We start from the raw sequence: 14,921 nt of genomic DNA, 5'->3' as shown, positions 1-14,921 counted from the left end.
CTCTTGAATTTGCAAAATAGGGCCAGAAAAACTGCAAGTGCCCAGGTGCAGCACTGGACCTGCCAAATCCAGAACCTCTGCACTGACAGCCTGCAGCATTCATCATAGTGCCATTATCAGTTCAAGTCATCCAAGCTGTTTAGTAGAGAAAAGCTGAGTCTACAAGGGCAACCATATACCTGAATCCTGGTTACACAGCTTGTCCAGGATGGAAGGAAAATCTTAGTCTTTCATGGATTAAATGCTATGGCCTTTATCCACTCCCCAACAAGTCTCAGCCACTAGTGCGAGAGTCTGCAAATTTTATATCATGTTCCAGTGTGGAGGCTGCAGTAGCCATGGGGGAGAGGGGCAGTATTCACAACTGTGGAAAGGCAATAGAGAGCAACTTCAACATGCTACTGGGCCTCTGGGGGCTGTATTGGCTGGGTGGATGTTCTGCCAATAGGATCCCTCTAGTAGAGCTCGATGAATATTATTAATGAATTATTATTCAAATAGCAAATTCTCAGAAAAATACAGTTTCATAGTGACCAAAACCATTTGTGAATTAGGGACAAATATGGCAAATAGTTTCAGTCACACTCAAAGAATGAGGGGAAAATTTTCAAAAAAAGTCAAAAAATGGTAGTTTTGACATTTTTGAAACAAACCATTTTGTTTTGAAATGTTTATTTGAATTGACCCAAACAACTTTTTTTAATAAACATTTTCATTTTGGCAAAAATAAAAAAAATCAGTTTCAGTTCAGTAACGGAAGAGGAGAAGGACCTAGGGGTCCTAGTAGACCGCAGGATGACTATGAGTCGACAATGCGACGTGGCGGTGAAAAAAGCCAATGCTGTCTTGGGATGCATTAGGCGAGGTATATCTAGTAGGGATAAGGAGGTCCTGCTTCCGTTGTACAAGGCGCTGGTGAGACCTCATTTGGAGTACTGTGTGCAGTTCTGGTCTCCCATGTTTAAAAAAGATGAACTCAAACTGGAACGGGTGCAGAGAAGGGCCACTAGGATGATCAGAGGAATGGAAAACCTGTCGTATGAAAAGAGACTGGAGGAGCTTGGGTTGTTTAGTCTGACAAAGCGAAGGCTGAGGGGGGATATGATTGCTATCTTTAAATATATTAGAGGGATTAATACGAGGGAGGGAGAAGAATTATTCCAGCTTAGTACTAATGTGGACACGAGAACGAATGGATATAAACTGGCCGTGGGGAGGTTTAGGCTTGAAATTAGACGAAGGTTTCTGACCGTCAGAGGGGTGAAATATTGGAACGGCCTTCCGAGGGAAACGGTGGGGGCGACGGACCTGTCTGGTTTTAAGATTAAGTTAGATAAATTTATGGAGGGAATGGTTTAATGGTAAAACATAGTAGTCAAGGAAAACCAAGAAATGGTAGGTAAATTGAATAATGGCTGACAGGGGTCAGGCTGGAGACTCTTGCCTATATGCTCGGGGTCTTACTGATCGCCATATTTGGGGTCGGGAAGGAATTTTCCTCCAGGGCAGATTGGCTGAGCCTCTGGAGGTTTTTCGCCTTCCTCCGCAGCATAGGGCAGGGATCTCTAGCAGGAGGGTTTCTGCCGATTGAAGTCACCTAAAACAGGATTGGGGACTTCAACAGCAGAGTCCAGGGAAGGGGTAGGGACGGTCTTATGGCCTGCAGCATGCAGGGGGTCAGACCAGATGATCATAATGGTCCCTTCTGACCTTAAAGTCTATGAGTCTATGAGTTCAAAACTAACCAATTTTTTTTTTCAGGTTTTTCAGCTTGGCCACCACATAGAAAAATCAGTTATTTGCTCAGTTCTACCCTCTACCATGAATATCCTACCTTCTGCTGGCCTAAACCCAGGGTGACTCAAGCCCTGTCCTTGAGGGCCTGTAAAATCTGCCTTCTCCTACAGAGTATATCTCAGTGCATAGGGTTACCATATTTCAATACTGCAAAAAAGGACACTCCACGGGGCCCCAGCCCCGCCCCAACTCCACCCCAACTCTGCCCCTTCCCCAAAGTCCCCGCCCCAACTCCACCCCCTAGGGTGACCAGATCACCCAGGTCAAATATCGGGACCCGGGAGGAGGGGGGAGGCAGAGCAACAAAAAATGGCGGCAGAGCAAAAAACACCAACAACCCCCCCCCAACCCCCCCCACCAACATTCCTCCTCCCTCCGCAAGCGCTGGAGGGAGGCCCGGGAGACACAGAGGGAGCGCGGGGCTGGGGTGAGTGAGTCCGGCCTGGCCCCGAGCGCAGGCAGGACTCGGGCAGTACCTGGAGGGAGAGTAGGGAGACGGCCCTGGGGCCAGGCGGTGGCTGTTCGTTCTCCCCACCTGGGCGGCTGGACTCAGGAGCAGCCGCTGCTGCAGCTCCCACTGCCACGGGAGGAGGAAGCGGCCAAGCATGTGGTGCTCGGCGGCTGCGGCTCTGGTGCCTGGTCCCGAAGCCTCCGAGCCCAGACCTGCTGTGGGGACCCAGCAGCACGCATGCTGCGCACAGCCCCTCGCCAGTCGCATCTGGGCTGGCTGCCCAGCTGGTGCAATCCCACGGGCGGCCCCGGAGCGGAAGCATCAGCAGCCCCATTCATTCCCCTGCGGGACCCATGCGGGACGGGGGGGCTGGGGCCTGCTGCCCCCACTCCAGGGCCGCCGCGGGATTGCACCAGCTGGGTCCTCACAGCAGGCCTGGGCTCAGGGGGTTCACACCCCGGGCGCCAGAGCCGCAGCCGCTGAGCACCACATGCTTGGCTGCTTCCCCCCGCGGCAATGGGAGCTGCAGCAGTGGCTGTTCCCAAGTCCGGCTGCCCAGGTGGGGAGAACGAACAGCCGCCGCCTGGCCCTGGAAAGTTGGAGCCCGGGGAGGAGACGGTCCCCTTACCATGCCTCCCTATTTTCGCGGACATGTCCTGCTTTTTGGAAATTCCTCCCGGACGGGGATTTGAGGACCAAAAAGCCGGACATGTCCGGGAAAAGCCGGACATATGGTAACCCTATTAGTGCAGCACTTCCTGAATGGGCTGTAATCAGAGCTAGTGAAGAAATGATCCCCCCTCCTTTGTCCAATCCCCAAAACTCAACAATAATAAAATAGAATTTAAAAAAAAATCACACACATTTCCATTTTAAAAGCCATTTTTCATTTAAAAAAAAAAAAAAGTTAGTGAAAAATTTCCAACCAGTTCTCGTTGTACTGAACATGAAGCACTGCAGAGAAAGGCAGAGCATGCACACTGGCCCTCGGCCCAGGCTGAGCACACACAAAGGGTCACTTCCCAATACTCACGTTGGAGATAAAGTGAATCACTGGAGATAGGGCAACCCTTACCTCCAAACTGCTTCTTCCAGTTACAGGGGATCTTACACCTTTGGGTCTTCATAGTTTGCTTACACTCGGCTCCAGTGCGAGTGCCCTCGCGGGTCCCTAGGCCACAATCTCCACTGGTGGGTACACACACGCTCCACTGCCACTCACCACAGTCGGACTTCTTCACTTTCTTCTCTGGATGGAGCCAAGGAAACCGAATCAAACCAAGAAAAGTGGTCAGTACCCAGCCAAAAAAAAAAAAAAAAGCCACGTGCTTGTCTCCCCCCCCATCCGACCCCAACCCACTTCCTGCCCCCGACTGCCCCCCTCAGAACCCGCAACCCATCAACCCCCCCGCTCCTTGTCCCACCTATGACTGGGGAGGTGTTAACTGGCCACTTCACCCTGAATGGTCCTTGGAAATACGTGTTTACTACTTATGCTAAACAATCTGCTCCACCTTGTATTTAGCTGTGCCACTGAGTACATTTCCCAGACCTGAAGAAGAGCGCTGTGTAAACTGGAAAGTGTGTATCTCTCACTAACAGAAGTTGGTCCAATAAAAGATATTACCTCACCCACGTTGTCACTCTAATATCCTGGAACCAGCATGGCTACAACAACACTGCATACACCAAATCCCCCTTGAAACACCATATTAATGCATAAACTCCTGGCCCATGTGGTACTTGGTATTTAATCTGAAAATGTTGATATGCCACCAGCAGGGGGCAGAATATCCTCTTTTGTGAGTGTGTGTGTGTGTACGTAGATCAGTGATCCCCGATAGCTTCTAGAACAGGGGTTCTCAAACTGGGGGTTGGGACCCCTCAGGGGGTCGCGAGCAGCGGTGAGCTGGAGTCGGTTCGCAAGAACCGGTTGTTAAATTTAGAAGCCGGTGTAGAACCGGTTGTTAAAAGGGCTGGTGGGTGGGCAAACTCCGGTCTGCGGGCCACATCCAGACCGCAGGACCGTCCTGTCCGGCCCGCCTGAGCTCCCAGCTGAAGAGGCTCCCCCAGCCCCTCCCCCGCTTCCCTCCCTCCTGCAGAGCCCCAGCGCTCTGGGCAGCTCCTGGCACTTTGAGCAGCATGGGACTGGGAGGATGGGTTGGATAAGGGGCAGGGAGCGGTTGGAGGGGGCAGTCAGGGGATGGGGAACGGGGGGGTTGGGTAGGCGTGGGAGTTCCGGGTGTCTGTTGGGGTGGTGGTGGATGGGGTCGGGGCAGTCAGGGGACAGGGAGTGGGGAGAGTTGGGTAGGGGATGGGGTCCTGGGGGGCAGTTAGGGTGGGGGGTCTCGGGTGGGGGTGGTCAGGGGACAAGGAGCGGGGGGGTTGATGGGTTGCGGGTTCTGAGGGGGGCAGTCGGGGGCAGGAAGTGGGTTGGGGTCGGATGGGGGGGAGACAAGCACGTCGGAACACACTCTGAATTTTGAAAGCAGAGACATAAGCTAGCAGGGGAAGGATGTGTCAGTATATCTGAACATGGATACAAATTTCATTACTGATGGCTACCCTCCTACTTTTATAATGGCCCAAAACATATCCAAACACCTCCAAAAATAGGTGTTATAAAGATCCAGTGCACAAGAGTGCTGGTAAGAAACTGGTCTTCAATTCATGTTGCATGATCTTAGTCCACTGAGAGAATTAGCCCAACTGCCAACTCCTAGTATTGAAAAATCATGAGTCAGGCCTCAAAATATCATAAGATGTTTTAAATAATATATTTGAGCTCTTATTTGCCTTCCAGTTTTTGCACCTTTATGGTTCATATTTTCCATTATTTCGCCATATCCGCAATGGCTAGAAATGTACTGTCTGTTTTGAAATGAAAGCTCAGATTCTGAAATATTCACAGGTCTCACAGCTGTAGGGCTTAAAGAAAAATGCCAAAAATCATGACTCTCATGATAAAAAGCATAAGAGTTGGAAACATCCATTTTGAAATCTAGGTCTGAGTTTTCCAGTTTAGGACTATCTCTATTTAAAATGAGGACTGGGTCACTGCTGATCGAAAGCAGTTACACCAGATGTGTGTTTGTAAGGTTCTACGTGAAACAAAGTCCAATTCCTAATGGATGGGTTTCCATGTCACATAGGCGGGATCTTTGTTGTTAGTATAATCAGAACAGGTAAGGCATTCATGCGGTTTTAAACCAGACAGTCCTCTTTATGTGTGGCTTGTCCAAGTTGTCCCTCATCCAGTACTGAGACAAAACCAGACGTGATTTTATCCGGGATCGGACAGAGGATGCCATTTTGAAGAATGTCCCACTCTACCCCTGCCAGAATGACCACACACACGCATCATGTGTGTGAGGTCATGCCAGCATGGGCAGGGTCACATCGGCGGGGCAGGCCCACGCCATTCCCAGAAGTGCCAGAATGTCTGATGTTCTGGGAATGTGAGAGTGGCCACTCTAATTCAGAGAGGCCAACAAAAGAACAAGGTGAGTGAACCACACACTCAACCCTACTGGGAACCTCTCCAGTAGCCCAAGAGAGCTTGAGTCCAGGGCAGTGCTGAGGAAGGCTGTACTGGTGCTGCCATGCCATACCTGTCCCTTGATTAAAAAGAGAACTTGAGTCTCAACAGCTGTCAAACTGGCAGCTTTCACAGAAACTAATTTCTGTACTCCCATTTAAGTGAAAACATGTCACTGCAGCAAATCCCCACTCTGTGTGTCAAAAAGTTAATGATTATCCTGAATTTCATAACAAAACTGAAAGACTTTGACATTCTTCTATCGGTGGAATCTACCTCAGGGAAAAGAGAGAGTGAATTAAGTCTTGGCATGCAATACCCCAGATATTCTGTACTAGGAAATAGTATGTAATACATAGACTTCCTAATGTACCTTAATCCAAATGCCACTCTGTTCAGCTATTCCATTTCTGGGCACCACACACAGTTCTCTCAGCCTACTATATTCCTGACCTGCAGCATCCCTGCTTTTCCAGTCCTGGTCCCTGCCCCAGTCCAACCACACACACAGTTCCCCAACTGTACTTCAGTCCAGCTTTGCAGTGACTCCTGCTATTCATTTTAGTTCTGGGTCCCCCACATTACGGAAATGTATCTCAGTCCTCATATGCAGCACCCTGTTATTCCAGACTCAATCTCACACTCACAAATCACCAATGGATTTCAGACTTAATCTGTAATAATCCCTGCTTTCTAAATCTTGTGTCTTCATGGACATTCCTGGCAATACACCGAAGTCTTGAGCTGCTGAATTCCTTGCTATTCTAGACCTACCCATCTATACAGTTCTGCCAATGCACCTTAACAGCAATGTGCATTATCCCCCCCCTAACACTGGCTCTTTCATGAGCACAGTCTGTCACTTTTGTCAAAAAGTGCGCAGGTTTACAATACGGACATATGTCCTCAGGCTAGGTGACAGAAATTCTGAAGCAAGAAAAAGGCCAACATAAAATAAGAGGCAAATCCAAAAATCCATTCCAGCTGGGCACCAAATCCAGGTTAGATTCTCTTTTTTGTTTTTCAATCTTTGTATCAAAAGGAAATGAATAATTCAGGAAATCTTCTCCCTAATTATTGCTAAGGTCTTGTTCTGTTGGCAAATATTTTTTTCAGTCATGGATGGATCTGTAACTCGGGTTTGTGCCAGTCGGGTTTGGACTCTGAGGTGGGATGGAATGCCACACCTATCCAATGGAGAAGAAGCAAATGGTACTCAAGAATCCCCCTCACATTAACAAATTATTTTCTTTTAATTAGTTGATGGGGAGAAACAAGTCCATGCATCCCAAATGTAAAATACAGAGGAAAAAAAGTATGTGAAACATACTGATAAATACAGTAAGACATTTTGGCCTAAATCCTCAAATATATTTAGGCATCTAATTCCCATTGAATTCCAAAATAGATTTTAGTGGGCATTTGATTCCTAAATACCTTTGAGGAGCTAGGCCTTAGACACTAGGAGCTTGATCCTAACCCCACTGACGTCAATAGCAAAACTATCATTGACTTCAGTAGTGCAAGATCTGGTCCTAGGCCCTCTCTGCTACCTCCCACCCCCATATCTACTGCACAATTGATTACATTGTACCTGGTTTTTCTTTTTTGCCAGCCTCAGTAGTACTCATGGCTGCCAGAATGAAAATGAATGCCAAGAGGGCGGCTGTGAACATTTGGCGCTGTTGTTGTTGCTGCTGCATTCTGGAAAAAAAAAGAAGTATGGTCAGATTCGGGAAGGGTACATAGGGAAAGGTATGTCAGACTCCTTGAGAGAAAAACTCCAATCAAACATTCTAATAGAGGGGTACTACCAAATAGTGAGACTATGCATTTCTGTGCAGCTATACTTAGGGACAAGAGGAGCTCAAACAGATAAAGCATAGGATTAACCGTTGGCCAAATGTGTACAGAGTTTTCCACTTCCTGCACAGAAGACAAAGTCTTCAAATCTTCTTTATAGCTGAAATACCCTATTTACCATTTTCATCCCAAATCCACTGCATTCCCAATGCAGCACTTCTGTTTTACCATGTAGTGTAGATGTATATGAAATGTAGTTGTAGCTGTGTCATTGCCAGGATATGAGAGAGACAAGGTGGGTGAGGTAACATATTTTACTGGATCGACTTCTGTTGGTGAAAGAGACCTGAAGAAGAGCTCTGTGTGGCTCAAAAGCTTGTCTCTCTCACCAACAGAAGTTGGTCCAATAAAAGAGATTAGCTCACCCACCTTGTCTCTCATAGATAATACAGTAATTATTTTATAATTGCCCAAGTGGCAGAAATTTGGGAGAAATTATAGACTAATGATTAAAGTAGGACACAGAGTAAGGATTCCTGGATTCTATTCTCAGATCGGTAACAAATTCATAATGCAATATTGAGCAAATTACTTAACATGTGCCTCAATTTACCCAGCTATAAAAGGAGGACAATGCTACTTAACTGTCTAGCCAAGGTTCAAGAGGGTGTTTGAACATATAAATTATGTCAAAGTGCTTTAGGTTTCTTTGATGAAGATTATATAGATGAAAAGTGATATATGAATCATCATTGACCATACCTCGTTAGAGCTCCCAGGTCATACTTACACTTTTCCTTTTCCTCAAATTAATATCTATGTATAAAATAGGTTGAACTAACATGCCCAGAATGGGCAAAGCACAAACAGAAAGTGTTTTTCCGTGGATTAGACCACACAACTAGCCATGCTAAGTGATGCTCAGCTCTGGACTTGAGGGGCAAAATACAAATATGAATAAAAATGTATTTGCTCAGTGGTGAAATCTCACTTCCTAGCCACCCAGCTGAATCACTGCACAACAACCAGGACTGGTTGACTGTGCAGGTCTGATGTTCCAAACAAAGCTTCTGCAAAGCTTTTCAGGCAAGAGCCATTTCCTCTTTCACCCTGCCTTGCTGTGTTTTGTGCTGCAGTTTAGGCATTTGCTGCCTAGGAGGAAGTGACTAAAAGGTCCAGCTACCAAGATAGCCTTAAAATGCAACCAAATTTATATTACAAATAGAGTTGCATGAAATTTGGGGGATAAATCATTTATTCACTGAAAAATGCAGTTTCAGGTTGACAAACTATTCGTGAATTTGGGTTGAATTCAGCAAAATGCTTCAATTGGAAAAAAATGGGGGGGATTCAAAAAAGTCAAAATGTTTTATTTTGACATTTTCACCATGAAACGTTTTGGCTTTTTGTTTCAAAATGACATTGCATTTCAAAATGTACTCAGTATTTTTTACTCCCTTAAAAAAAAAAATCTAACTGTTTCATTTCAGGTAAAACAAAATGTTTCTTTCAACCCAAAATGTTTTGGTTTTTTTTTTTTCATTTTGTTTCAGTAAGAAGAAACAAAAAAATATTCTTTTAAGTCAACATGAAATGAAATTTGTTTCTGTTTCCCAAAAAACTGAGTCAGGTAAATCATTTCTGTGATAAGGATAAAAAACATTTCAGTAGAAAACAGGGGGTTTGACTACATGAACAATTTCATGGAAAGTGTCTGCCTCCATGGAAATTTTTGATTTTTCCATCTGAAAACTGACTCTTTTTAGTTTCAGAAGTTATCAGGCAACATTGTTTACGTTTTTGGGTTTGGAGGGATTATCTTCTTTTAAATGAAACATCAACATATTCCAAGGGAGACAAATTTTGATCTAGCAATGAATTAGTGTCAGTCCAGTTCTTGATGGAGTGGTGTCCCTAACACAAACACCAACAAGACAGGTGGCACTAATGGGTGCCCTTGATACCTTGTGGCATTTTCAGCAGAGTAGCCAAGGAATAAATGGGCATGGAGGCTGAATTACCTCTACATAGTCCTTACAGTTCAAGACTGAAGCACATTAGTAGCGGGGCATGTAATATGTGGGGAACGCTCACACTGTGGCTGCCTGTGTGCAGTCTGTTGTCTAGATATATAGAGAATTTCCCTCTCTGGGCTAACAATCTGGCAGCATTCACGGGTACTGCTTTCATTTGGGGCCTTTCACCTGTAAAGACTCGCACTGACTTCAGCGAGCACTGAATCCAGCCCTTAAAGCGTTTTTAAATTGAAGAATACAAATAGTGACCTGATTTTCTGCAGCCATCCTCTATTCCTACTGTAGAATTCTATAGGATAGGTCAAAACCCTATAGCAAGGCAATCATTCTCTATTCCGTTATATAGGTTGTTAGAGTAATCTCCATAAACTCAACTCTATTAAAGAACCCTAATGGGTTCATTTATACTACTGTAAATTCTTATGTTCCCCATTCCAAAAGACAACAATAAATAACAAACAATAGAAGTTTACACTTGAGAGAGGGGTCTAGGTCTCCAAGTAGTATCTGTAAGTTTCAGTTTAGAAGCTATACTATTTCTGGCAGTAAATATAGTAAAACAAAATATAGGCAAACTGGAATGCATTGGAAATCTATTCAATAACCAAAGTCACAGCAGGTGATTTATTTTTAAATACGTTTGGAGTCTGAAATTCTTTCTCTACAAACTGAAACCCCACAGAGGCTTGATGCAGAGGACGTGCCTGGTACCTCAAATCTGTCCGTGACAGCACAGGACCAACTTGGAAGTTTGTCCAAGCTGCTGAAGCAAAGTCTGAACCTGAGGGCATACATTTGCTTGTAGAAAAGGCTGGCAACCTGATACCGACAGTTCCTCCTCAATGATATGCAACAGATGGGAATAATGTGCCATAATGCACAATGCTTTTCATTGCATCACACAAATATCTGTAATCTGATGTCACTGGTTGCAACTACAAAGTTACAGAAGCTCTGTTGTACTCTATAGGCTGACAGGGATAGTGCTACAAACAGGCTATAGGCATCACAGTATCCCCCGTCTGGAGGAGCTGGTACCAGATGTAAAAGTTTCTCAGGAAGGTGGGAAATCCCAAACCAGGCTGCAACCATCTGTTGTCAAAAGCATACATGGGTATTTTCATACTAACTCCTTCAATTTTTCTTGCAACTACTAAATCTGTCTTGGGGACAGGGGGTTGTTTCCTAAACAAAAAAGGAGGGGGTTGATAGTAAAAATGACTTATTTTGAAAATAACATTTCTTGAAAAAATTGAGGGTTTTTTTTTTTTTTTTTTTTGCAAAAAAAAATGTGACTTTTTCATAGAATACCAGGGTTGGAAGGGACCTCATCTAGTCCAACCCCCTGCTCAAAGCAGGACCAATCCTCAGACAGATTTTTGCCCCAGATCCCTAAATGGCTCCCTTGAGGATTGAACTCACAACCCTGGGTTTAGCAGGCCAATGCTCAAACCACTGAACTATCTCTCCCCCCTTTGATACTTTTGATAATGTTTCCAAATAAATTTTTGATTTAAAGAGACTGCCAAAAAATGTCACAATTAACCATTTCGAACCTTGTAAAATAGAAAGAACTTTGATAGTTATGAAATCTTTCACACATTTTTTATTTTTCTTTTTATTTCAACCAACTCTCATAAATAGGGCTAAATGTGCTGAAGGAAAAGCATTTTGTAGAACCCTGTGTGAAAGCAGGAACAGCACCCCCTGAATGATTGGCAGCCACATTCACAACCAGTAGAAAGATGCAGACAAAATGGGAGAAAGAAAAAGACTTTGGAAAAAGGTGGTTTTAAGAAGGGACGAGATGAAGCAGTGAATACATGAGAGAAACAGATAAAAGGAGAAAGCAATTAGGACAGTTTAAATGGTGAGTTGGACTGAGACTGATAAAAGGAATAGAAAGCATAAGACAGAAAAATCACAGACACAGCTAAAAGACAAAGAAAGGAGTAAAATAAACTGAGAGGAGAAACAAATAACTAATTAGAGTTAGTAAGAGCGAGAGAGTGCAGTGAAAACATGAAGTGGATGATGAGAAGAGAGATGCAGCTTTGCTGAAGTTCATTGTAGCAAGTGTCTTCTCCTGAGGAAGATGAGGTACGTGAATTACTGTGATGTAATGGTTCATTTCACGATCAACTCTGGTGCGGAGAGAAAAGTAAAAGCAAAACAGAAAAGTGGGTGGCAATCAGAAGATGGATCCCATTTCATGAGTTCAGCCCCATATCAGATGGTCAGAAAATAAGAAAGCCAGCCAGAGATTCTGCAGTTTCTTAAAGGCCTTCTGGTTCTGGGTGCACCCCAGCCACCTCCTTTACCAACTCCAGTTAGTCCCCAACCCATTTTTACCATCACACTTGTCTCCCCTGACTTTCTTCACCATCTTGGCACATTGCCGCCTGTGATGGGCACAGCCCACACTAGTTCAAGCAGGGGAGGGGCCTGCAGCAGCCTGCTCACCCCAAATGTGCATGGCCTGCCAGTTAGAGGGAGTGTTTGCACCCAGGTCCATCAGAGCGTATAGTTAAGCAGGAAGAGTTAGCCTGGGGTTGGTCACAGGAAAAGTATCCTGTGGAGAAGTGGCTTAATCTGACTGGAAAGACAGAAAAGCAGAAAGGTTGTATAAGCACCCAAGGGACAAATGGGAAGCCAAAGGACTGATGAAAGAACCTTGAGAAGAACAGAAAGAAGTGGTCAAGGCAAAAAGAACTGAAGGGGTTCAGTGCTTGGACCAGACACTCACTTAATTTTCAGGGCCAGAACTCCCTGGAGATGGTGGGCAAGAGCTGCTCTTCAATGCCACCATATCAAGATGGAAGCCTTACTCCCCCTTGCCCCCAAAATAACTCCCATTTACCATCTCACTCCCATTCCCCCACCTGTCCTCCCTTTACTTTCTCACTCCATGTCCACGGGTCTTTATTGCTTGGAGACAATTCAGGATGTAAACTGTGACATGGTGTCACCACAGAGGAGAACAAGTGCCATACTGCACCCCTTTAACAAGCATCGCAAGTGTGACCCCAGCAAGAATTGCATGTGAAAAGGAAGGATATTGGACAAATTTGTTTATGCATCCCCCAGTATTCACCCTTCCTGTGGTATTGGTTCTCTCTCGTGAGACAATCCTGCAATTCTGAAACATTGATTTATGACACAGTGGTGTCCAACTTCTTCAGTCCAAGAATTGAACAGAGGTCAAGGGGTCACAATCAATACTTTGGTGCAGATTCTCTGTCTTGTTCTGTTCAGGCATAAAGGGAGGGGAAACCATTCATGCCTACCCTGAGGGAGGCTGCACCTGGTGTGAGGGAGACCCTACCAAGGCTGGATGTAGGGGCAAGCAACCGCTTGGGGTGTGCCAGGCTTGGGGGGTGCCAGGCTTGGGGTGCTATAAGGTATTCAAAAGTTTAACAAATGAAGTGGGGCACCAAAGACGCTCCTCACCTGGGGCACCATTTGGTCTAGGGCTGGCCCTGGTCCCTAGCATGCATAAAGTCATTATAGTCAGCACCTACACCTCCATCCCACTAGCCTTGATGCAGGGACATGTCAAGAGCAGGAAAGGGGAATGGCTACAGAGTGCTATGTTACAGCTTTCCCCACCCAGTCTATAGTCCTTCAAGGACTACTGCCAGCTGGCGCAAGTCAGAGCTCCCTCAGATTGCTCTAACCTGCACTAAGGTAGAGATTCAGGGAGCTTTAAACAGTGGTTATTATCAATTTCTCTTACTCCCCCCACACACACACCTCTCCTGGGCTGTTCTGGGTGGACGTGTGCAGGGAAGGTGAACCATTCTTTGCTAGGCACTAGTCCCCTAGGCTCTGACAGAGCCAGCTGAGCTCCTGTCCTACTCTTTCTTGGGCTCCCACAGCCTTGCAGATAAGAGGCAATGGAGCAGCTAGAGCTACTCTCCTATGATGCAGCAGGCAATCACCAGGGGAGCTGCTGAGCAGCTGACAGCAGCTGCCCAGAGCTCAGACTAGAACAGCTTCTGGGTCTGCTGGGGAATGGTGAGAGGCAGTGCCCCCTGGTGACAATGCTGATTCAAACACTTCCATTTTCAAATCCAAGGTTGCAGTCAAATTTGCAATCAAATACACATTTGCTTCTTAATGCAATCACCTTGGAGGGCCACAATTTAGAGACCTGAAGCCAGCAGGCTGAACAACACTGATATAAAATGAACAAGGGAACTGAGAACTACGTGACAAGGAGAACCTAGGAAAAAAGTGATTAATATGAAAAGAAAAGAAAAGAAAAGAAAAGAAAAGAAAAGAAAAGAAAAGAAAAGAAAAGGATCAAATTTCCTTAAATAATACCCAATTAACATGCCCAATCTGGCTTTGTTCAAGTAAATAAACCAGAGTAATTAGTTTAGTTGTGGATCACAGTTCTCCTTGCCTATGATATTTGCATAGTTGATTGCATGTTTGCCTTCAGAATCAAGCTAAAGCATGTAGATATGCAGTAGACATTAACACTTCCAGTTCCTTGGGCATAATTCATAGTTTGGGTTGATAATAGGGTCCATGATTGCATGCATTCTACCATTCAATGTACATCATACTTTGGCCTGACATAAAACTCAAAACTATAGCTAGTTCAACAATTTTCAATGGAACAATTTTCCATCAGAAAATGCTGTTTCATCAAAATTGAAATGTTTTGAGGGAATGCATTGATTTTGACAATGTTTTCAATGGAGAAATTTTCAAAACACTTCATTTCAATAAGGTTGGAATATTTTGTTTTGAACTAGTTCAACAAAAACTTGAAACTGCATTTCCTTACCATGGGTGTGTTGCTTTATGAGAGTTCTAGTTTGGGCCTCGATTGTTTCTGTGGGCTCCCTGGAGGACTGCATCTCCCACATGCATTGCAAGACACAGTGGACAAAACTGCATGTGGATTCAATGGCTGGACTACATCCCCCATGATACACACGGAGTCCTGACTCCCCTGCTGCACACATATCAACCAACACACAGGCCAGCTAAGACAGAACATGAACTGCAATTTATCAAGAGGACCTGCTTTCTCCTGCCCCAGTAGATCACAAGCATGAGGAGATGGGGCTCCATCCATTTGTGGCATTCTCCTGGCTACTCAGGTTTTCCATTCACTCATATCAATGTCACCGTTTTTCCTCTTTCCCATTCCCTGGAAGGCATCATCAGCTCTAATGATATTATGTTGTCTGTCTATGTTGTTGGAAATAAATATTAACTTTCTAGTGGGGCAGATGATTCTCAAAGTGACCATGAACTAGAGTTAGTCACACCAGGGAAA

The 14,921-nt window shown here is 45.1% G+C and overlaps 1 protein-coding gene across 3 annotated transcripts in view; it reads right to left on the bottom strand.

The window, feature by feature from the left end:
* Positions 1-14,921, bottom strand: part of PTN (pleiotrophin) — a 106,385-nt gene that overhangs the window by 19,812 nt on the left and 71,652 nt on the right. For all 3 annotated transcript variants that reach the window (XM_034779777.1, XM_034779767.1, XM_034779758.1), the window contains 2 exons: positions 7,381-7,490; positions 3,324-3,497 (listed from right to left, as the gene is read on the bottom strand). In XM_034779777.1, the coding sequence (XP_034635668.1) occupies positions 3,324-3,497; positions 7,381-7,489 (283 nt within the window). In that variant the 5' untranslated portion in view covers position 7,490. The remainder of the gene's footprint in view (positions 1-3,323; positions 3,498-7,380; positions 7,491-14,921) is intronic.

Source organism: Trachemys scripta, chromosome 1 (genome assembly GCF_013100865.1).
Source record: "Trachemys scripta elegans isolate TJP31775 chromosome 1, CAS_Tse_1.0, whole genome shotgun sequence".
Lineage (NCBI taxonomy): Eukaryota > Metazoa > Chordata > Testudines > Emydidae > Trachemys > Trachemys scripta.
Note: the sequence above shows the minus strand (reverse complement) of the source record. Positions and strands in the feature narration are given on the sequence as shown.